General features: G+C 43.8%; 1 protein-coding gene across 1 annotated transcript; it reads right to left on the reverse strand.

The window, feature by feature from the left end:
* Nucleotides 1–1,112: 1,112 nt before the first annotated feature.
* On the reverse strand, nucleotides 1,113–5,631 carry LOC100568255 (inhibin beta E chain). The gene is made up of 2 exons (XM_003223629.3): nucleotides 4,948–5,631; nucleotides 1,113–3,041 (listed from the first exon to the last, which is right to left on the reverse strand). The coding sequence occupies exons 1-2, from the start codon at nucleotides 5,312–5,314 to the stop codon at nucleotides 2,323–2,325; spliced, it is 1,086 nt and encodes a 361-aa protein (XP_003223677.1). The 5' UTR covers nucleotides 5,315–5,631; the 3' UTR covers nucleotides 1,113–2,322.
* Between the last annotated feature and the right edge of the window lie 19,298 nt (nucleotides 5,632–24,929).

Raw genomic sequence — 24,929 nt, forward strand, 5'->3', positions numbered from 1 at the left:
GTTATACAATATAATACTAATAGTAATACTATATAATAATATTAATTATATGTTATATATTACATATTATATAATAGTATAGTGGTATAGTTCAATATAGTAATATATAATGCTAATATTGTGTTATGCTAATAATATAATATATTGTATGTACATACAGCTGCTCTGAGTCCCCTTCGGGGTGAGAAGGGTGGGATATAAATGTAGTAAATAAATGCAGTAAATAAATAATTACACTTAGGCTCGGCCAAAGTCTGAAATGACTTGAAGGCACACAACAACAACAATCCTAATTAACTTGACTATCTCATTGGCCAGTAGCAGGCCCACACTTTCCATTGAAATCCTGATAGGTTTATGTTGGTTAAAATTGTTTTCATTTTTAAATATTGTATTGTTTTTTCGTTGTTGTTGCACTACAAATAAGACATGTGCAGTACGCATAGGATTTTTTTTGGTTTTTTTTTCAAATGATAATTCGGCCCCTCAACAGTCTGAAGGATTGTAGACCGGCCCTCTGCTTCAAAAGTTTAGAGTAAGAATGAGAACTTGCCTCCTTGCTTGGAAAAGTGTGTGTGTGTGTGTGTGTGTGTGTGGCCTGCAGGCCCAGAAAGCCCACGTGCCTGCCTGCAGCCAAGTGCCTCCTCTAGAGTAGAAATAGATAAGAAGCCCCCTTAAAGTGTGCACCTGCCAGCAGCTGAGTGTCTCTCCTCTAGAGTAAAACAACTTCAATGCCCAAAATTATGGGAAGGGGAGCCTGGGAAGCCCGCTCCCCATAATGAGTGAATAGAAAACGGACCTTTCGGCACCCCAGAGCGAAAACAGATATTTGCCCTCCCGATTTTGGGAGGCTTCCAAAAAATGGATCGGGTCCCCCACCGAAAACCAGGACACAAAAAGGGTCAAGGTTTATGCCGAAAGCACAACCCTACTTTATATTTTCAGGTGAGGGAAGAAGAACAAGGAAATGGGGCCGAGGGGACAAAGAATCCAAAGAACTGAATCTTGGGGCTGCAGTGTCTGCTTTTGGACTTCACATTTTAAATCCATTCGAAAATCCATTCGAAAACATCGGAATCATTTAACTAGAATTTTTCACAAAAATCACCAGGTGTTTTTCTTTCAAACATTTTTTTATTATTGATGGCATTCCAAAAATAAAATAATATAGATATATTAACATAAATGCAACAAATACAAACAAAAATACAAAACACACAATGAGGGAATGTTAGCATCATTAACTGAATTGTATCTCCTACTTTTTGGGCACATTCCGTTTCAGAGACAAGACTGCTAGGAAATGAGACAGTGAAATTGAGAGGAGAAATAATTCAAATCTTAATAATATGTGCAATTAAGATTTACATTTAGTACAAAGCACCCATAATTCAGTTTCCTTTAAATCTAACTGGTCAGTTTCAAACTGCTTTGTGTTACAAAATGCTATTTCTTTTTCTTTTCCATTTTTTTTTGGAATTCTGTTGCATGCATAAATGAAAAGGGAATGAATTAAGATAAGCATATGTTTTCTGAGAACCAGCGAAGTGTAGTAGTTTGAGCACTGGACTGTAACTCTGGAGACTAGGGTTCAAATTCCCACACAGCTCTGGAAATCCATTGGGCAAATCGCATCAGAGGTAGTCAGTGACAAGCCTCCTCAAAACAAATCTTACCAAGAAAACCCCATTACGTATAGGTTTCCCCACAGGGTCACTAAAACTCAGAAGTGACTTGAAGGCACAAAGTAACTATATGTATCCTGGTCTATGGACACTCCCACAACTTTGCTGTAGGGGATGTTTTTCTGCTCTTTCCCTTGCCTGGAAATCTACCCAACCCTAGAGCTAGAGATTGGAAAATGTATTTATTGGACTATAGCTCCAAGAATTCCCTAGCCAGAATGGCTAATGTGGCCAAAACACAACATCTTCTGAGTTTTTCCCAGCACCACAGCAAGATGGGGAAGGGGAGGAGGTCAAGTGGCAGGGTGTAGAGTTTGAAGAAGCTATGAAGTAGCCATTGCCTGAAGAGGAATCTGAATTGGAAACTGTTGGCTGCAGGGGCTGAGAACCTTCTCTGTGATTTGTTCACCTAGGCAGGTAGGAAGATAGAGGAGATGGAATCCTCCTGCAATTTCCTTTCCTCTACAGAAACCATTGTTGCTCTCTACAAAGAGTCCACACATGCCAACCCTGCAATTTGGACTGGAGCATCATCTTTTTCACTGCCATGCCTGGGTGTCCCCAGGAGTAGAGGGCCGGTAACCCATATCTCCCTCTCTGCCCCTTTGTATTTTCCCCCATGACTATAGTCCTGTCCTTAGCTGCAACCACAAGCATCGACAACCATGTCAGGAATGTCAGTCTTGATGAGGTTGCTATTGGGGTCAAAGTAGAGCAGAGAAAGGGCCCGTCGCTGGGTGGGGACACAGCAAGAACGGCCAGCAGTCTGAATGTTGTTGGCTTTGACCAAGTTGAAGACGGTGGTGTGGAAGGAGGCTGCAATGCCAGGCGTGCCAGCCAGGTGCATGGGGCATTCGCCCATACAATAGTTTATCTGATAGCCCTCTGGCTTAAAGATCCAGTCATTCCAACCAATGTCCCGGAAGTCAACATAATAGTCTTTTCGGCAGCAAACCGCAGAGTTCTGGTCACAGCTCAGGCTGCGCTTGGTGATCTGATGGCTAGGCTCCCGCACCTTGGCTTTCACCACGAGGAAGGGCTGGTGAGAGCTGCCAGTGGTTGTCACCAGGGCTGTGATATTGGGATGGCAGCCTTTGCACTGCAGCTCCAATTGGAGGGCTTTCTCCTTGTGCTGAAAGAAGTTCTGCATGCCTGGCATCAGGGAAAAGGTGTGCCAGCTACTGCCCTTGCTCCCCAACTGCTGCTCTGCCAGGGCCACTCGCTCATGCCCTGCCAGGTAGACCTGTAGAGTGATGTTTCGATGGACCTTGAGATACAGCCATAGATGGGCCTGCAGGATGTGCATGTCTTGGCCTTTTGTTTGTGTAAGCTGGAACTGTAGTAACCCTGAAGGCTCTGCAGAGAAGAGAGAACAGTCAAGGTGGAAATCATTATTTTGCTTTCCTAAGAACATTGTTAGAAGTCCTTCCATACCTCAGAACAGCTAGGAACCTGAGCTAGATTCTCTAAATGTTGGTAAGATGCCAGTGAGTATGTGTCCCTCACTCCGTGTTTCGTTGCTACGAGCTTTGTCTCCACACAGCTGTGGAGCTCAATTATTGCAGCCACTGGTTCACTCAGGATTATCTATTCATATGGTTATTGTGAAGAACCAATTGTGAAGTGGGGTATAAATGTTACAAATAAATCTATATCCTGCCACCAAAGCAGTCTGTGATATAGTTCGGGCTAAGAAAATGTGCTTCCTCTAAGACAGTGGTTCTCAACCTGTGGGTCCCCAGATGTTTGGCCTTCAACTCCCAGAAATCCCAACAGCTGGTAAACTGGCTGGGATTTCTGGAAGTTGTAGGCCAAAACTCTTGGGGACCCACAAGTTGAGAACCACTGATCTAAGAGAACCTAATTACCTCCTTACTTAAATTTGACCCTGGGCTCCCATGCATATACTGAATTTTAAACATTGGAAAATGTCAACATAATTGCTTATTTGTCAAGTATCTAGAAATTAGGCATTGTACAAGACCATCTCCTAGCCTCCCCCAGATTCTATATCAAGGGCCATTTTCTTCTTGCTCCATTATGGACAGTGCCAATAGATAATTATTTGGTGTGACTTATCTGTATATACTAGTGTTGCATTTTAACTTTGTGAACCCAGAGCCTGAAAAATTCCCTTTTTTGAATTAAGGTAGCCATGCAAGCTGGGACTTCTAGGAATTATAGCCTCCCCGCACCCTGCCCTCATTTTGCCATACATGGATGTACAATCAAAGCACTTTTGACAAATGGCCATCCAGGATCTGTTAAAAACCTCCAGAGATGGAGACTCCATTACACTCTGAGGCAGCCTATTCCACAGCTGAACAGCTTCTACATTAGGCTTACACCCATGTGCCAAGAAGCATAGTCCAATGGTCTCTCACTCAATGTGTGGTGGCCTATCAGACCTTTCACAATACTGCCTTCCACATGGATTTCTACCATGCTGTGGCTACAAAGGTCATTCCATGGTAGAAATAAACAAATGCATAGATCAATAAAACTCTATCAAATTCCATCATGAGATCTGCACACCTTTTGGCAAGGCCATCCTATGATCAGACATTCTTTTGCAAGTAAAGAGATTACCCTTCACCTAGAAATGTTATTTTGCAGTTCCCATTGTAATGACTAGAGAACTGCCAATGCTCTGATTCCCCAGATGCCAAAAGGGATGTATAGAAAAGTGGATGAGCATGTGTGCCCCTTAACAAAGACAGCACTGAACAAGAAAGCCCGAGTGCTGTGAAAGTCTTCCTTTCAGCTGTCTGCCTATTTGGATGATGCCAGGCAGAAATTAATAGGTGAACCATTTACTCTTGTCTCCATATGGTCCTCTCCTCACCTACAACTCAACTGTAGTTTTGAAGGTGAATGAGAACAGATGAAGGAATTTCAGTAGGTGGAGCTTGAGAGAGAAGCAGTGAGATTCTTTCTTCTGCACAACCAGCAAGGAGCAAAAACCCTGTCTTGCTTTCCCCTTGGCAATCTTAGACTCTAATGCAGTGGCTCTCAACCTGGAGTCCCCAGATGTTTTTGGCCTTCAACTCCCAGAATCCTAACAGCTGGTAAACTGACTGGGATTTCTGGGAGTTGTATGCCAAAAATATCTGGGGACCTCTGCTCTAATGGGAAAGAAAGCCCAGCACAAAGAATAACTGCTCTGCTTCCTAACAAAAGTATGCAGAGCGTGCCATGGTCTCTGAACACAGCTTGTTTTCTAATTTAAGGCCCATTTCATATGCCTGGAAGAGGCACTCACCTGTTTCTGCGAAACTGATGATCTCGTATCCTTGCTCATCTGGCTCAGGCTTTTCCCATCTGGACGAGAGCCCGGGTCCATCCATCCGGCCTTTGCCCAGGTGCAGGCGCCGCAACGCGTTGGCGACGACGGCACGTGGCACAGGATGGGTGATGTTGGGCCTCTGGCTGAGGTTCAGCTTCTGCAGGATCTGCTGTTTGGCTACTTCCACTAGGAAGGCTTTCTCTGCGCTGGGCTCTAGAGGGGGCATCCGGCAGGAAGGGCAGCCTGGTCTTCCCTCAACACAGGCCACAAAGGTCCACAGGAGGACTACTGTGGCCAGCAGAGTTCTCTTGCCCTGGATGTTGTAGGGAGGAGTAGGAGCCATGAAGATGACAGCAAAAAACAGGAGATAGCAAGACGTTGCAAGGGGAGTGGAGCTTCTATGTACGCAAGTTGGGGACCACCTCTGGACCTCACTAGCTATGCGTCGACTGCATCCACAATGCCTGCATCTTAGCCTTAACAGTCTTCTCCTGGGTCTAGGAAGACAGATAGAATCAGTGTGTCCTCTTTTGCTTCCTGCTGGTCCCTCACTGCTCCTTGTCCTTGGCCACGATTTTCTATTACAGCTACTGTTGCTGATCTCCAGGCCAGGCAGTAGAACAAGTGTGTCTCACTTGAGATATCGGCAATCTGGCTGGCATTTCATGAGTGTTACTTAACCAGGTGCCTCAGTACTTGTCTCTTAAGCAGCCTTGGCCCCACCTCCTTGTGCCTCTGTGATTGGTTGTCCTGACTGCAGTGCCCCAAAGGGGAGGTTTGTGCAGTTGGGGAGGAGTTTAGAGTGAAAGGGGGATTGCAACAGGTTGCCTGTGGTGTAGTATAAGGACCTAAGGGGAGGAGAAGGAGCTACATACACCCTTGATGCATAAAGGGTGAGGATTGCATAGGTAGTATGTGTATTAGTGCGAAGGCTAATGCCCCCTGTGTCGGAGGAATGAGGGACCCAAGGTGAGGAGAAATGGCAAAAGTATAAGGTGGCACAGCAGGTTAAACCACTGAGCTGTGTAACTTGCTGACCGAAAGGTCAATGGGTTGAATCCGGGGAGCAGGGTGAGCTCCCACTGTTAGCCCAACTTCTGCAAACATAGCATTTTGAAAACATGCAAATGTGAGTAGATCAATAGGTACCACTCTGGTGGGAAGGTAATGGTGCTCCATGCAGTGATGATGGCCACATGATCTAGAAGGTGTCTACGGACAATACTGGCTCTTTGGCATAGAAATGGAGATCACCAACCCCCAGAGTCAGATACAATTAGACTTAATGTCAGGGGAAAACCTTTACCTTTTTTATAAGGTTAGGGTGAAGGGAATATAGTTTGGGAAACGGTGGTCCCTTTTACACTGCTCTATATCCTAGAATCTGATCCCAGGTTATCTGCTTTGAACTGGATTATATGAGTCTGCACTGCCAGATAATCTGGGATAATCAGATAATCTGAGATCAGATCCTGGGATATTGGACAGTGTAGATCCAGCCACTAGTTCTGTATTCACAGTTCCCCAAGATAGCATAGATGGTGGACATGGGAACTGTTATTTCACCAAGATGTGTGATGCACCCATACAAAGAGTTAATACAATTTGCCCTTACTTTAACTGTGATGGCTCAAGGCTATAGTATCCTAGGATTTGTAGTTTGTTGAAGCACTAGCAATCTTTGGCAGAGGCTGAAGAAATCTCAGGATTCCAGAGTATGGAATATGGCAGTTACGGTGTTACCAAACTGGAATAATACTACAGTGGAGCTTCACCTTTGGTTTGGAACAACCTAGGGGTGCCCTTGTGGAGTGGCAATAGCAGCAGGATGGAAAATCAAAGAAACTAAAAATGCATATAAGGTATTTTTCAATCAAACTATACAATATGACTCCTATATCTGCTCCCAGATATGCAAAACTACAAATAATAGTGAACCCTGTTGAAATGATGAACCTCTGGTCAAGAATACCATAGAATTTTTTTTTGAATGACCTATAAAGTGACTAAAGGGGGCATATTTTGTTGGATATGGATAAATGAAACGGTGGCTACCAGTCCTGCAGATACAGAGGCTGTACTATATAAATATATATCATTGTCGTGAACACGATCTTATCATACACTTCTAGATCCCACACTTGTTCTTTAAAAGAAGCTTATGTTTAAGCACTTTTAAAGCAACCTGAATAATGTACAGCTCAGTTATCAGCACGGAGGAAGAAAACTAGATTAATGTTTTCTATATGAATGGCTTCTTTTAAATCAATATGGTTAAATATGGTTAAGTAAGGTTAAACAATAACAATAACACATGTATGGTGTATACCTAAAAAGGTAGAGCAAAGCGAGATTTGATATCAAGCGTCTCTTTGTATACTTTACAATACAAATAGACATTAGGGGATTCTCTCTCTCCCAGAGCAAATAGGACCTTCTATCAGACATTTCCCCCCTCCAGAACCACAAAGGGATGGGATAAAAATTCACACTCGCTGTGTGCTGCATTCTCAAAATTTCTCTCTTTTCGCTTACACATACACACACAATATCTTTTTCTCTCTCACACACACACATACCCAAGCTTCTCTTAGTATATTACAAAGTACACATTAATTTGGGCATTTTAATCTCAGATATGTCCTTCAGCAAGCTGTGGATTGACAGAGTAGTACTTAGTCTGCCTTTTTACTCCAACATGGAGCTGCACAGAGATAAATAATCTGGACAAAAATTACACAAACACAAACAAATTTCCTCTCCTTTATAAAGGCAATTCTTTTGGGAACATATTATTGGGCAGAGATGCACATAGAATTTGTAGTCCACACATTTTTCACCTGGTGTCATGCTGTCTGGGATATGGGATCCAGAGCAGCTCGATGGCACCCAAATGCTTCACAGAGCTTATCTGGAGTAGATGGAGAAAGGCTACCTTAACCCAACCTTGTCCTCTGTTGAGTAAAGTTGGGAGGACATCCGTTCAAGTTTGTACCTGTCTTATCAGTTTGGGCTTAACTAGCAGTTCGAAATCAGCAATGTGAGTAGATAAATAGATACTGCTTTGGCAGGAGGTAAAAAGGCGCCCCTGAAAACATGCCAGCAATTTGACCAAGAAGGCATCCAAGGACAGTAGGCTCCTCAGTGTGGAAAGATGGAACAAGAGCACCTCCCCATGGCTAAGTCGAGCACAGCCTCCAGATGCTGGAGATGAAAAAAGAGGGAAGCCTTCCTTCTGTTTATGTACTTGTTAATTGTATAATGGCATTGAATGCTATATATGTACCCTATAATCTGCCTTGAGTCCCCTTGGGGGGATGGAGTGGCTTATAAATAAAGTATATTATTATTATTATTATTATTATTATTATTATTATTATTATTATTATTATTATTTTATTGTATGACACAGCCAACGAGATAGATATGCTGGATTTCATATCACAAAATCGAAGACTTCCCAAGTGTCTAGGACTGTGTGATGTATTTTCGGATGATGCGTGCAGATCCCTGTAGGGTGGCCTTTTGCAGTTGGCAGATCGCGATTTTGTCAATGTCTATTGTTTGCAAATGCCGGCTGAGATCTTTTGGCACGGCACCCAGTGTGCCCATCACCACCGGGACCACCTGCACTGGTTTCTGCCAGAGTCTTTGAAGTTCAACCTTGAGATCCTGATAGCGGCTGAGTTTTTCCTATTGTTTTTCGTGAATGCGACTGTCACCTGGGATGGCGACATCAATGATCCAAACCTTTTTCTTTTCCACAACTGTGATGTCTGGTGTGTTGTGTTCCAGAACTTTGTCAGTCTGGATTCGGAAGTCCCACAGTATCTTTGCGTGCTCATTTTCCAATACTTTGCAGGTTTGTGATCCCACCAGTTCTTTACTGCTGGGAGGTCGTACTTGAGGCATTATTATTATTATTATTATTATTATTACTACTACTACTATTGAGGAAGAACAGATTCCTTCTCTCCCCCCTCACCCATTGTCCCATTCGATGTCACTTCAGGTGTAGCCGACAGATAGAACTTGTATTGCAGCCAGGGACTGCCATGACATGGAGGATAGGAGGGGATGGTAAGTACCATTCTATGTTCCCAGGTTGCTTGAGCCAGCCCAATTATTGAGATGGGCCCAAAATCACAAGCTAGTCCTAGTTGGAGGCTGACCCAAAAATTGGATTTTTGGCCAACTTTGGTTAATACAGGGCAAGGCCACATTGAAGTCACTACCTCAGATAAACTTCATGGGGTGTTTGAAGCGTAAGGGTGGTTATCCAGCAGCACTGGCTCATCATCGGGGTGATCTGGCATATGCCTGGCCGGATCGGCCCAGTTTTTATGGATTATTGTAGTTTTTAGGTCTTTAAGATCAAGTCAGGGGCTGCTGTAGTTTTCAGTTTTGAATATGTTTTTATGGACTTTAACTGAATTTTTAAATATTCAATTATGTTTTGTATATTTGTAGATTTTAAATTGTATGGAAATGTTTGTAATGTAAGCTGCTTTGAATCTCCTGGTGCAGACAAAAAGCAAGGAATAATAATAATAATAATAATAATAATAATAATAATAATAATAATAATAATTCTACCCCTACTCTCTCCCAACCACCCCGGGATTGTAGCAACCAGAGAAATCACCTGAGCATTGTTACTGAGTTACAAAGGGTACCTCAAATGAACTCCTTTTGGATTCTCTCCTCTTTCAGAAGCCACAAAGTTCTTATCTCTTGCTATTGCTATTGCTGATAAATCCTGCAGTGATGATTAGCAAAGGTGAGAAAGCTTGCCAGTAAGCAGCCAACTGATTTCCCTTTCTGTAAGTGTGACGTCCGGCTGGTGCCACGTTACTGCCCTGCTCAGGGTTCTCTTGCCTTGAGACATCACCCAAGCTTTGCTCAAGAGCCAAGGTCCCTCCTATCTGAACAGCATCTTCTCTGACTCAGATGGTCCTTCACAGAACTTGGAAGACTACTTTCAAATAGTTTTTGCATCCCTGTTGGGGATGCATTTGCATTGTAGAATTAATTCAGTTTGACACCATTTTAACTATCATGGCTCAGTGCTATGGAATTATTGGAGATAGTTTTACAAAGTCTTTAGTGTTTTCTGCCAAAGAGTGCTGGTGCTGCACCAAACTACAAATCCCTGGAGTCCAGATTTTAGACTCTGGCTATGAAAGTGCAACATCTTGGAACTTGGAATATCTAGCCTGTATTAAGGAAGGTGACCAAATTTACTTCATTTATATAACTGTAGCTATAGTAAAGATAAAGGTTTGGATATGTATTATTTCCAATGGATTCTAGGTTCTTCTCTCATCTCTCCAATTTTTTAAAAGAATGAAAAGCAAGCAAATCATATAGTAGTACATTAGCATGAGTATCTAAATGGAAGCCCTTGGAGGAAATAGTGATCAGGGACATATTCTCTTTGTCTGATTGTGATAAGAAAATGATTCACTGTACTCTTCAAAGTAACTGACAGTGATGTTTTACCAAAATGCAATATAAACGTTGGCCAAGCACACTGCTGATGCATACAACATATAGACAAGTGGTTCCCAACCTTTGGGCCTCCAGGTGTTTTGGACTTTGGCTCCCACAATTAGCTAATGGCTGGTAAGATGGCTGGGATTTCTTTTCTTTTCTTTACCATCCAAATCACCATCATTTTAAAATGCATACACTATTTTTACCCTACAATATGAATCGCTGTTTTGCGGTTTTTCAATAAACTCTAAAATAATATTATATATCATAAAAAAATACAATTTACGGTCTAAGGAAGGGAGGAAGGAGAAGCCAAGGGGAGAGAAAAGGAGCCCAAGCGGCAATGGGAGGAGAAGGAGGCAATTTATCAACACACAATTGGTTGATAAAGACTTAAAATAGTGTATAACTATTAAATAATGTATAAATATTAAAATAAATATAGGTTCCCTACTTTGCGGATTTCCACTTATTGAGGGTGGTCCTGGAACGTAACCCCTGCGATAAGTGAGGGAACACTGTATACTTATTATAGTTGTTCAATTCCTTATATTTATCTTTCCCCTTTATTCTGGAAATGAGGCCCTTCCATTTTGCCTCCCACGTCTTTCTGGTTTGGCCCATCCTAGAATAGCTTTTTCTTTCACTAGTCTTGCATCTAACATGTGTTTTATTATCTCCTCCCATTTTTTTTAGTCCCCCATTGCCTTCCATTTTTCTGAACAAAAAATTGTGCTTTGTTCCAATCTATTTTTATCCCTAATAGCTCTTCCATTTTCTTCTTGATATATTATAGAATCTTTGATTTTTTTCACATTCCCACCACATGTGGGTGTATATTCCATTTTTTCCACAATTACGCCAGCATTTTTGGGGCCAGGTTCTTGTTATATAAGCCAACTAGCTGTGCCCGGCCACACGTTGCTGTGGCAAAGTGGTGGTGGTATTGGTTAAAAATTGTGTGATTTTTATTTGACGTTATTTGTATTTTTTTTATAAATTTTATTGTAAGTTATCTTTTTATTATTTTTATTATTTTCTTGTATTATTTTTAGTTATTTTCTGTTATAGTATTCTTTGTATTAATTTTTTAGTGTTTTTAATTATTTTTTATTGGGTTGCTAGGAGACCAAGTTGGAGGAGATTAGCCTTCTAACTGGCAGCAATTGGATAAAAGCAATTATTCCTCTCTCTCTAATTAGGACTTTATTTTTCTTTTCTTTTTATTGTATCAACCTAGAGCCGTGGATGATGGGTTGTGTTGTCAAATTTAGAGGTTGGGGAGCCTGTAGTTTTGTTGTTCTGTGGGTCGCCGTGATGCCATCACTCTTTTATATATATAGATTGAACAGGAGTTCAGTACTATTTTGTAAGTATTTTCTGTTGCATTTCCTTAATCTTTACATGGTTTATTTTATTAATTGATTTAGGTGAGGAAGAGTAAGGAAACCCCAGAAACAGATCTTGACAAAATAATAAATGGAAAGTAGAGAAAGAGAAAGTAATTATGAGATTCATATACAAAACAATCACGGAAAAACAATTTAACACAAAATATACCCTGATAGAAATCTGGAAGGAGGAATTAAGTTGCAGCGAGAGATAAATAGACAATTGGATAAAATCAGCTGCCTGGGATCTCAGGGAGGTTAAGTCCAAAACACCTGGAGGCCCAAAGGTTGGGAACCACTGATATAGACAAAGACACCGATGCAGATTTTGACTTTGCTTTTCTTAGGGAATAAAAAGCTAAGAAGAAATGGGGTAATATTAATAGTGAGAAGGAATGTAGTAAGAGCAGTCAAAAGATGTAATGTTCAAATATTATCAATAGGACTTCAGACGAAATCCATCAATATGACTATTGTCCAAGTTTATGCCCCAATTACATAGGCAGATAAAGAAATTGAAAGGAATTTGAAACCCAGATACAATCTCTATCAGCTTGAGACATTTCACAATTATCAGTTCTGCTGACATTCAAAGATTTTGACTGTGCAGTGAATCCATGCAAAGGGCATAATGGGATTAAAGTTCTTGGGATAGTTGGTTTTGGCCAGGGAGTGACTGAGGTAATGTGTAAACACGTCTGTCTGGGAAAAAAGCAACATGATGCAACCACAGGGCCAGGGCTAAAGGTTAGTGCACATTAAGTCTGCTGGCAACTCAGCTCCCAGAATAGGCCAGGAATGTAAACAACTAGCACCTGGCCCTGGCATAATGCCAGGGCACGTGTGCTGTGGTGTCTACACCAGGGCCTGGAGAACCAGTTCCAGGGTCTGGAACTACCACACTATGGTGATTCTGTCATCCAGCAAGTCTAGTATCCTAATTCTGAAAGTGAGTGATATTTAAATCTCCAACTAGGATAGTAGCTTGAGAACAAATGGGATGATCCCTTCACAATGTTGACATTAACTTGTTGGAAGCAGTATCTCAAGCAGCTTCAGCACTGGGACCATTTCATTGGTCAGACAAACATCTAAGTGGTTCTCAGCCTGTGGATCCCCAGGTGTTTTGGCCTACAACTCCCAGAAATCTCAGCCAGTTTACCAGCTGTTAGGATTTCTGGGAGTTGAAGGCCAAAACATCTGGAGACCCACAGGTTGAGAACCATCCCATTCATAGACTTATCCTGTTCTTCACCTGTTGATACCAATCCCTATCTGTTTTTACCAGCTGGATATCATTTGGAGCCTTTGATTATATACAGTTCAATAGATAGCAAGTACACTGGCATCTAGACATGGCTGGGAAATGAAAACTCTTCTCAATGTTCATGGACCCTGGGAAGGAGAAAAGGGGCAAATCAATTCACACTGAGGTTAGAGGTGAGGCTGATCAGGTAAAACTGGACCACCAATGACTTTATCAGCAAGTAGCTTATTGAAACTACAAATACTAGGATATTGTATGGTAAATTTAGAAAGGAAGTTTTGTTTTTTTCCTGTTAATGTTATTCTCCTAAGAATAGAGCTGTTATCTAGCAGTCTAATAGGTTTGTTTTCACAAGAGACTCCTCTATATGAAACCTGCTGATTTTTTTTTTGGTAGTTTTATATACCTAGACCTAGTAGGGAAGGCACAGGAAAAGTAAAGCAATTAACAATTGTTGTGGGTCACCTGCATACCACAATTACACCAGTGCTCTGCATTTGTGTGAAGTACCAAAACTGTGCAATTACACTATACAAAAAAAGAAAAAGTTACAGTACACATGCTCTATGTAGGTTAGACATGGGTAAGAAGGTTGATCCATGAGCCTGATATTTTGGTCTGCTGCTGGAAACCATGGCAGTGGGTGCCAATTCCCAGGCTGTTCCAATTTAAAAAATCTGAGTCCAACAATCATATCCCTTCCATTACCAATGCCATAGAGACCTTGGAAACAGATGTCTACATCCCTGCAATGTCATTTTAAGTGCCTTGACCAAAATTGTACACAGTATTCTACGTGTTGTCACACCATGGACCCTTAAATGAGGTCAGTGTGATATTGACAGTGCTATTTCTGGTTCCCTTTCTAGCTATTTCCAACTTGGAAGTTGCCATTTTTTAAAGCAGCCACACACTGAGTTGACATTTTGATAGAGATATCAACTATGACCTTGGTCAGTTGCTGCCAGCTCACATACCATCAGTGTAAATATGAAGTTGGGATTTTTTTTTTTGGTCATGCTATGTATCACTTTACACTTGTTTTTATTGATTTTTGCTTTACCATTTAAACCGTATTCTTCCAATTTGGACAGATCCTTTTGGGGCTCTTAAATTTTCTCACTACCTTAAATAGTTCCTTGATATAAATAAATCTGACCAGCTCACTATGTGCTAATAACTCTAGGTTTTGTACCAGGAGATTTTCAACATTTCTGTTTTGGAAGATACAGTATCTATGTTTTGCATTTACTTTTGAGAGCATTTTATCTGCAGTCCTGTATCTTCTAAACAGTGGCTTCCAACCTTTTTTTGACCAAGGACCACTTTGATCAGAGACCACTTTGACGAGGGACCACTCTCCAACATTTGTACTGAAAGGGTTACAAATCAGTTTTTGGTCAACTTTAGATTGGGTTTGGTTATTTGTGGTGCTGATTGGGAAAATTACATTAGATAAACCACATAAGCTCTAGTTTCTGATACAGAACATATACCATCCAGTAGTTGCCATCTGCTCGCCCACAGAAAACCATATTTAATCATCTAAAGCTGATGTGGTAGTAGTAATTTTTCATGGGTAGTCAGCCTCTTCCCTCCCGACATCCCTGTTGCCTCGGCACTATAAGAGGGTTTTGTGAAACCAGTCACTCTAGTTGCTGCATGGTTTCGAGGCAATGGTGTAGTAATGGTGAGGCCACAGACCATATTTTCATTCTTGCGGACCCCTGGTGGTCCGTAGACCAAAGGTTGGGAACCACTGTTCTAAAGCATCTCCTTTGCTTTTGCTCTTAAAGCAGTGTAGTTGAAGGGCAAGTATGCTAGGAGACCTTGAGGGCAACTTTTCATTCATGCCAATAGAGAGTCTTTCATACTTTCTCATTTATCTAAGAAATAATGGCATTTCTTTATTTCTTAATTATATTTATTATTTTGCCATTATTTTCTTGATGGTGTGGATTGTTATCTGTTTCACTTTGATGTTGATGCAGATTTTAATGCAATGTATTCCATGTTCTTGTTGTTTTGTCAAAACATACCTGCAAGTGAGAGCCACCACGATGCAGTGGAAGTTTAATTTCCTGCTTGGCCATGAAAACCCATTAACATAGGAAAAGTCACTTTCCCTCAGCTCTAGAGAAAGACAATGACAAATCCCCTCTGAAAAAATCTTGATAAGAAAACCCTGTGATAGGTTTGTCTTCGAATTGCCATAAGTTGGAAATTACTTGAGAGGGCACAATAACTAGCAAGTAGAAAAATTAATCAAGACCTCCCTGCCAATGTTGAGGCACTCCTACCTTTAACACAGTTTCAGGGTTTTGAGTCATTTTAGGGATTTCCTTGGCCAGATACACTTTTACTATAATGGAAGCATACACTGATCAAGTTGTTCTAGATCAGAGTTTCGCAACCTGGGGGTCGGGAGAGTTATGAAGTAGCAATAAAAATAATTTTATGGTTGGGGTCACCACAACATGAGGAACTGTATTAAGGGGTTGCGGCATCAGGAAAGTTGAGAGCCACTGCTCTAGATCCTGCAGCTGGCTCTGCAAGGAAGTGCCAAGAGCTTGAACTCACCGGTTTCAAAATGATCAGTTTCCTTTCCACTAAATCAAAAGTATGTGAGAAATTTGTGTGTCTGCTTACAAAATGATTGGCTATGCAAGCAAATACACTGGACACAAGCTCTGAGGAACTCCCTTTTTACAAAAAGCATACAGTTCCTGTAAAATTTTTGCAGTTGCTCTCAGTTTTTTCTCCTGGTTGATAGGGAAATTATGTCAATTGGTGAGTACCAGTTTTTAGAAGATCACTTCCTTCTCCAGACATAGTCTTCCTCCACATAAGTGGAACTAGAAGGTTCAGGTTTGGGGTTCTATATCTGTGATGACTCATGGGCCTTGTAGTCCTGCTCATGACATTGTGATACCTGATGAAGAAGAAAACTTGGGTTTTTTACCTTCCCAGTCAGAACTGGAATTTTCCCAGCCAGATTCTTCCCAGCCAGATCTGGGAACCTTGCACCTGCAAGAGAGTTGTGTTCCAGAAGTATGTCAAACAAACCCTGAGCCTACATCTCCTGTGTTTTCTCGCCATGAGTTTTGTAAACAACAGAGAGGTTTGGAAGCGGCCTCGCGCAGGAGTGCTAGAATAGCTGCTAAGAATTTAGCCAATTAAGCCTGCTTTCCATGAGAATCTTTAAGGAGTCAAACATCTGGTCTCAGAGATTAGCTTTCGTTTCTGGTTCCCAGAGAACTGCTCTCGGCGGGAAAGTTAGACTCTATATAGGTGTTTTACCCGCGAAGTAACTTCGCGGAGTCAATTCGTCAGCCTCCGGAGCGAGTTGTGTCTGGACAGCGCGCTCCGTTCCAAGTCTAGTTCCTGTTCAAGCCTTGTCCTTGTTCTCAAGCCTTCGCTCCTGCTTCCCAGCCTTGTTTACCTTCGGACCTTGCCTCGCCTTCCAGGACTAAACCTTGCCTTGTTTCACGGATTTTACCAAGTAATTCCACGGGCCTTGTTCTTGTTCCACGTTACCTTGTGTCACGATTCAAGCCTTGTTTTCAAGTATCAAGTTAATTCCTAGCCTTGCTCCAGTTCATGGACTAAAGGACCTTGTCATCTCCCCTCACTTTGCCTGGCAAAGTGAGTGTTTCGGTTATTGGATTACAACTTTGGACCTTAATATTTCATATTGGACATTGTTTTCTTGGACTAATTTTGACCTTTCCTGAAAGGTCTACTTCTGGACTATTTCATACACTTGCTTTTATTAACTTTATATATTCCTTCAATAAAGATATTAGATAGATTCTGGCCCCTGTGTATGGTTATTGGTGCCTTTGCAGCCAGGGTCCTGACAGTTTGACTCCGCCACCATAAGCACCAATTAACCAAGGCCAGAATGTCTACCGGAGCCGTGCCGGGTGGACAGCCACTTAGCTACACCATCAGCAAGGACGAAGTGGACCGCATCCGTGACAGACTCAACGCGCAGGATGGAGAAATAAAAGGGTTGAGGGAGCGCGGAATCCGCCTCCCGGCCATGGCGTTGCCAACTAAGTTTTCTGGAGAAGCCTCCAAGGTCCAAGTATTCCGCCGCCAGTGCCAGGCTTACCTAGAGGCCCGTGCCGCCGAGTTTCCCCAAGAGGACATCAAGGTGGCGTGGGTTTACAGTCTTCTAGACGGGCCAGCGGCCAACTGGGCGACGGCACTGTTCGACCAAGCCTCTCCACACCTAAGATCAGCGCAACACTTCTTGGACCACCTTAAGGAGACCTGGGGAATCGAGGACAATTTGGAGGCAGCCGGTCACAAACTCCGCCGCCTCTTTCAAGGAGACAGACCCATGTCTCAGTACATAGCCGAGTTCCGAGTGCTGGCCCACAACACCGGCTGGAACGATGTAGCCCTCAGAGGACAATTTCGGGAGGGTCTCAACATTGAAATGCTGGAGGAAATCTCCAAGGTGGATCCTCCCCACACTCTTGAAGCACTCATTGATCAATGTTTACGGGCTGAAGTCATGATTGCCAACAGGAAACAGTGGGTACGAGGCCAGAGCGGTAGAGCTGGGGCAAAACCCTCCGCTCCCGCCAGCGTTCAGCCGCGTCCAGTGTGGAGACCCCCACCACCACCCCCATACCCCAGAGGGAGCGAGGAGGTGCCGATGCAGTTGGGCAATGTGCGTCCCAGATTAGATGCCGCCGAGAAGGCCCGCCGCCAACGCCTAAACCTCTGTTGGTATTGCGGGAATGGGGGCCACTTCGCCAGAGAGTGCCCAGCCAAAGGGAAGCCCGCCGCCCGTCTTGCGGCGGCGTCCTCCACGGAGACGAAGGCGTCTGAGGCGGCTGGCACACAGCCGGCGGGGGAAGCCAACGACCGGGCGTAGAGAGGCTCGCCAACCCGGTCAAAAAACCCATTCAAGAGCCGCCAACCGGGGTCCTGTTCCTTCTAGTGGTCACCTTATGGTCAGCAAAAAAGGGACCCGTCATGATCCACGCCATGATAGACTCCGGAGCCACCAACAATTTCATTGATAGAGAGTATGCCGACTCTCTGGGATTACAATATCATGACTTCAAGAATGCCCGTGTGGTGCAAGCCATCGATGGCCGCCCTCTCAAGACGGGCCCCGTAAGCCAGTGGTCGGAACCCTCTAGGATGTGGATAAGGGAACATATGGAAGAGATTTCCTTCTTTGTTACTGAGGTTCCCCACTTCCCTGTGATTTTGGGGATTCCATGGCTGACACTTCACGATCCAAGCATCTCCTGGTCCAACAGAGAACTGCAGTTTGCTTCAAAGTACTGCCAAAACCATTGCCTCGTAGCCAAGGTCTGCCATGCCACAGACACCGAGCCCATTATCACCTTGCCAAAGAAGTACTCCGAGTATTGGGATGTATTCAATGAAAAGGAAGCCGAAAAATTACCCCCACATAGACCTTATGACTGTGCCATTGACTTGGTGGAGGGGGCCCCGATCCCGCGAGGGCATCTCTACTCCCTGACTGAACCGGAGCAAGAAGCTCTCAGGGAATTCATAGAGACAAACCTTCGCAAGGGATTCATCAGACCCTCTCAATCCCCAGCCGCCTCCCCAGTGATGTTTGTGAAGAAGAAGTCAGGGGAATTACGCTTGGTGGTGGACTACAGAGCATTGAACAATATCACTAAGCGGAACAGCTATCCCCTGCCCTTAATCTCGGATCTACTAGACCGACTTCGAGGAGCCAAGGTCTACACCAAGCTGGACCTACGGGGGGCTTATAACCTAGTTCGCATCAGAGAAGGGGACGAGTGGAAGACCGCCTTCCAGACTAAATTCGGATTATTCGAGTCCCGAGTTATGAATTATGGTTTATGCGGAGCTCCCGCAACGTTCCAGCATTTTGTCAACGACATCTTTCAGGATTATCTAGATCGGTTCTTGATCATCTACCTGGACGATTTTTTGGTGTTTTCTAGATCACAATCAGAACATGAGAACCACGTTAAAATGGTGTTACAACGATTGCGGGATCATGGGCTTTATGCCAAGCTGGAAAAATGCGCTTTTGATCTACAAGAGGTAGATTTCCTGGGGTACCGCATCTCGCCTCTAGGGCTCTCCATGGACCCGGCAAAAGTTTCAGCAGTATTGGAATGGCGGGCGCCAACCAACAAGAAAGAGGTGCAGCGATTCTTGGGGTTCGCGAACTATTACCGCAAGTTCATTCCAGATTTTGCCCGCTGGTCTGACCCAATCACCAGCTGCATCCGTGGGAAACAGCCCTTCCGCTGGACTGATCAAGCAGAGAAAGGGTTCCAACAACTAAAGAAATTATTCACGTCCCAGCCAATCCTTCAGCATCCAGATCCTGAAACCCTTTTTGTTGTGCAAGCGGACGCCTCTGATGTGGCAATTGGAGCTGTACTCCTACAACCGGTGGGAGATCACCTTCATCCTTGTGCCTTTTATTTTCGTCAACTAACCGCACCAGAGAGGAACTATACCATTTGGGAAAAAGAACTATTAGCCATAAAGGCAGCTTTTGAAACTTGGAGACATTGGCTAGAAGGGGCCAAATTTCCCATTGAAGTCCATACTGATCATCGGAATCTAGAACATCTAAGAACTGCCCGCAAGCTAAATCAGAGGCAACAACGTTGGGCTTTATTCTTTGAACGTTTTAACTTCCAGATTCATTATGTAACCCCAGCCCAAACCAAACAAGCAGACGCCCTGTCATGTAAACCGGAATACGCTGCAGGACGCAAGGAGACCTTTGAATCCCAACTACTACAACCCGAGAACTTTGCCACGCTCACAGTGGGGAACACCAAATCCACTCTCATTGATTCAACTCCCTCTACTCCAGGGCCCCTCTGTGCTCAAGAAATCAAGGCTAGTCAGCAAGCAGATGCCTGGGCGCAGGACCAACTTCGTCAAGGACTGCATTTTCCCTTTTCGCTTAAGGATGGACTGCTCTGCTATAGAAATCATGTTTATATCCCACCAGGACCGGGCAGGGAAAAAGCACTTCGTCTGTGTCATGACTGCAAGCCAGCAGGGCATTTCGGACTATTTAAAACCATGCATTTGATCCTAAGAGATTTCTGGTGGCCCAAGATCCGCAAGGATGTGGAAAAATATGTCAACACCTGCCCAGTATGCCAGCGCTCCAAGACAAGAAGGGAGAAGCCCTCAGGGCTTTTACACCCCCTTCCTACCCCATCTCGCCCATGGGAAATAATTTCTGCGGATTTTATCACTGACTTACCACCTTCCTGTGAATTTACCACGATCCTAGTGGTGGTGGACCTTTTTACCAAGTTAGCCCATTTCATTCCCTGCAATGGCCTCCCCACGGCCAAAGAAACTGCAGATTTATTCCTTCAACATGTTTTCAGATTGCATGGGTTGCCCAAGAGTTTGGTCACAGACCGTGGGTCCCAATTCACCTCTCGTTTCTGGAAGGCACTACAAAAACTATTGGGCATAGACTCTCGTTTATCTTCCGCTCATCATCCCCAAACAGATGGGCAAACGGAGCGCACTAATGCCACTTTGGAACAGTACCTTCGCTGTTATGTAAACTACCAACAGGACAATTGGGCTTCTCTGTTACCACTGTCGGAGTTTGCCTACAATAATGGAGTCCAGGCTTCTACAAAAGAAACGCCGTTCTTTGCAAACTACGGTTTTCATCCACGTTTCTTTCCCCCTGTCATTGAAACTTCAGAAGTTCCCGCAGCAGAGGATTGGCTGCAGGAACTCACAGCGGTGCAACAACTTTTGCTCCAGCAACTGGACCAAGCCAAGGAGGACTATAAACGTCACGCGGACAAACATCGCCAGCAGGGCCCCGAAATCAAGGTAGGAGATCGGGTTTTTCTGTCCACTCGCTTTCTGCCCTCCCATCGCCCTTGCCGGAAATTAGATGCCCGTTTCATTGGCCCCTATCCAGTGGTGGCGCAATTAAACCCCGTGACTTTCAAACTCCAACTTCCGCGTTCAATGCGCATTCACCCAGTGTTTCACCGCTCCCTGCTCCTTCCGGCGGATGGTGTGCGGCCAGATGTAAACCGGCCTGCCCCCATCCCTGTTTTGGTGGATGGAGAGGACGAGTTCGAGGTTCAGGACATTTTGGATTCTCGCTTCCACCGCCGCCGCCTGCAATATCTCATTGACTGGGTGGGTTTTGGCCCTGAGGAACGCTCTTGGGAAGACGCCTCCACAGTCCATGCTCCTGATCTAACCCGTCGCTTTCATCAGACCTATCCCGCCAAGCCACGACCTCGCGCCTCGGGGAGAGAGTCCCAGTTTGGGAGGGGGCTTGAGGAGGGGGATAGTGTGATGACTCATGGGCCTTGTAGTCCTGCTCATGACATTGTGATACCTGATGAAGAAGAAAACTTGGGTTTTTTACCTTCCCAGTCAGAACTGGAATTTTCCCAGCCAGATTCTTCCCAGCCAGATCTGGGAACCTTGCACCTGCAAGAGAGTTGTGTTCCAGAAGTATGTCAAACAAACCCTGAGCCTACATCTCCTGTGTTTTCTCGCCATGAGTTTTGTAAACAACAGAGAGGTTTGGAAGCGGCCTCGCGCAGGAGTGCTAGAATAGCTGCTAAGAATTTAGCCAATTAAGCCTGCTTTCCATGAGAATCTTTAAGGAGTCAAACATCTGGTCTCAGAGATTAGCTTTCGTTTCTGGTTCCCAGAGAACTGCTCTCGGCGGGAAAGTTAGACTCTATATAGGTGTTTTACCCGCGAAGTAACTTCGCGGAGTCAATTCGTCAGCCTCCGGAGCGAGTTGTGTCTGGACAGCGCGCTCCGTTCCAAGCCTAGTTCCTGTTCAAGCCTTGTCCTTGTTCTCAAGCCTTCGCTCCTGCTTCCCAGCCTTGTTTACCTTCGGACCTTGCCTCGCCTTCCAGGACTAAACCTTGCCTTGTTTCACGGATTTTACCAAGTAATTCCACGGGCCTTGTTCTTGTTCCACGTTACCTTGTGTCACGATTCAAGCCTTGTTTTCAAGTATCAAGTTAATTCCTAGCCTTGCTCCAGTTCATGGACTAAAGGACCTTGTCATCTCCCCTCACTTTGCCTGGCAAAGTGAGTGTTTCGGTTATTGGATTACAACTTTGGACCTTAATATTTCATATTGGACATTGTTTTCTTGGACTAATTTTGACCTTTCCTGAAAGGTCTACTTCTGGACTATTTCATACACTTGCTTTTATTAACTTTATATATTCCTTCAATAAAGATATTAGATAGATTCTGGCCCCTGTGTATGGTTATTGGTGCCTTTGCAGCCAGGGTCCTGACAATATCATAATGTCCAATTAAATCAAAGTCTCCATGTCTTTGATTTTAGAAATCAAAGGACTAGGAACAGAAAACACACACACACACACACACACACACACACACACACACACACTGTTTTCAAAGGACCAATCTGGATGCCACACTAGAAACAAGTTCCTGGATTTATTGTGTGACTACAGGCGCAAAGCAAACAACTTATTTGGTGCAGGGAGAGCACAGTAGGACCCCAAAATAGCTCTTAGTGTTCTCAAGCTGTACTCAGCTTGCACAAGAGTTCTTTAGCCTTATATCTGTTTTCCCAAAGCCCCATCCCCTATTCCAAAGATCATCTAAGGGAATCTAGGCCAGAGGTCAGTACAGTATTTTGGAATCCACTGTAAATATTGCATAAGCCACCAATCAATGAAGTTTTTCCCAGAAAGCAAATCCCACACCCAGCTCATGCACTAACAAGCAACAAAACAGCATGACAGGCTTTGACTGTGCTAGATCAATCACAGCGTTTTCAACTATGCAGATAAAGACCCAATGCTGTTCAGCATTGCTTCTTAAATGGTGGGTCTTGGCCCCAAATGGGGTTTCCTCAGCTCAGTGTTAAGGTCCCTCAAAAACTGACAACAGTAAAAGGTTTTTGATTGTCACCCAGTTGTTCTTTTAGACATTTACACTGCAGAAGATGCTTCACTTGTACTTCATAAAAAGAAAAATCAGCCTGTTTAGCAAACTTTACAAATGCAAGTTTCTTTTCAGTAAATGCTTGATTTGTATACCTATTTTATATACCTGTGTACACAGGATCATCTAAAAATTTCTCAGGCCGAAAGGGGTCACAAGTAGAAAAGTTTCAGAAGCCTTACTTAGGACAACCCATATAGTCACAACTCCATACCTTTTTTATTTATAGTTTTATCAAAGGTTTTTGGTAGCTTTTTACAATTTGTATTGTTTCAGATGTTTATTAGCATTGCTTTACTTACTTAGGCAATCCTTTGTTGTCTGAGTATGATGGTCTTCCAAGTGCAGTGGCTTGACAATAGATACATAGGTGACTGTGGAGCCCTATTCTTGACCCGCATATACTTCCAAAGGGAGTCCATCGGTCCATGGAAGGCGGTCCTGGTCAGGGTTGGCTTGATGCACCTTCCGCTTGGCACATTTCTCCCTTTCACTCTCCATTCGTGCCTCTTCAAATTCTATAGCATTGCTGGTCACAGCTGACCTCCAGTTAGAGCACTCAACGGCCAGGGCTTCCCAGTTCTCAGTGTCTATGCCACAGTTTTTAAGGTTAGCTTTAAGCCCATCTTTAAATCTCTTTTCCTGTCTACCTACATTCTGTTTTCCTTTCTTGAGTTGAGGGTATAGTAACTGCTTTGGGAGACGGTGATCAGGCATTTGGACAACATGGCCAGTCCAGCAAAGTTGATGGCGTAGCAGTATCGCTTCACTGCTGGTGGTCTTTGCTTTTTTCCAGCATGTTGACATTTATCCACCTGTCTTCCCAAGAGATTTGCAGGATTTTTCGGAGGCAACGCTGTGATGTCTGTAGACAGTCCACGTTTCACAGGCGTATAACAGGGTTGGGATGACAATAGCTTTTTAAACAAGCACCTTGGTACAGATTTGCCTCCCCTGAAATTCTATTTTTTTTTAAGTTGAGAAACTGCTCATACATTTTGCTTGGTTTGATCCCGAGATAATTCAGATGAAGTTTGTCTTCTGTACATAAACTAATGGTAGAACTATGTAATCCAGCACCATCCAAAGTGTCAGTTTCAAGAGCTTTGTCTGCCAGTCTATGGTGAGTTTCTAGGAAAGAAACAAACTATTGCCACCAATGAAGTTATTTCCTGGCACAAATATGGAGTCAGTCCCTGGTATAGTGGGAAAGAAAATAATTGCCAGTACCCCACTTTATGTCAAAAAATCACATAAACCACATACCACTGGCAAACTCATCCCTGTGATGTGCTCTTACAGCGATGTCCTCCATTTAAAAGGCTATTTGTTAAACATGTGCATAGAATTGATTCCTATTGTTTCTACCATTTTTTTCATGTCTTCCATTTCTTCAGGAGCACAAAGTGGGAAGCCCCCTCCCCACACAAAAATCTGCTTGACACGATAGCCTGCTTTCGTCTACAGCCAAACTTGTCTCCTTGCCTTGGGAAAAGAGTGAATGTGTGGAAGGGCATGCAGGCAGGCTTGGAACACGCCTGCGGCTGAGCACCTCTTAATCTGGAATAAGAGGCGCTTGGCTGCAGGCATTTTCTGGGCCTGCCATCATGCCACACACACACACTCTTTCCAAGGAGAGTGTGTGTGTGGCGTGGCGTGCAGGCAGGCCTGGAAAGCATACACACCTACCAGTGCCTGTAGCCGAGCGCCTCTTACTCTAGAGCAAAAACAGCGGGTGCCAGATAAGAAGAATGGAAGCCTCCTTAAAGCATGTGGGGAAGAAGAGCCAATGGGTTGGAAGCCCCCCCCCCCCC

Source organism: Anolis carolinensis, chromosome 2 (assembly GCF_035594765.1).
Source record: "Anolis carolinensis isolate JA03-04 chromosome 2, rAnoCar3.1.pri, whole genome shotgun sequence".
Taxonomy (NCBI): domain Eukaryota; kingdom Metazoa; phylum Chordata; class Lepidosauria; order Squamata; family Dactyloidae; genus Anolis; species Anolis carolinensis.

Bases quoted from the DNA above. Each gene is read 5' to 3' on its own strand.
- LOC100568255 (XM_003223629.3), bottom strand. From the start codon at position 5,314: ATGGCTCCTACTCCTCCCTACAACATCCAGGGCAAGAGAACTCTGCTG. The intron at 3,042-4,947 runs GTGAGTGCCTCT...TCTTCTCTGCAG, and splicing joins CATCAGTTTCGCAGAAACAG to AGCCTTCAGGGTTACTACAG.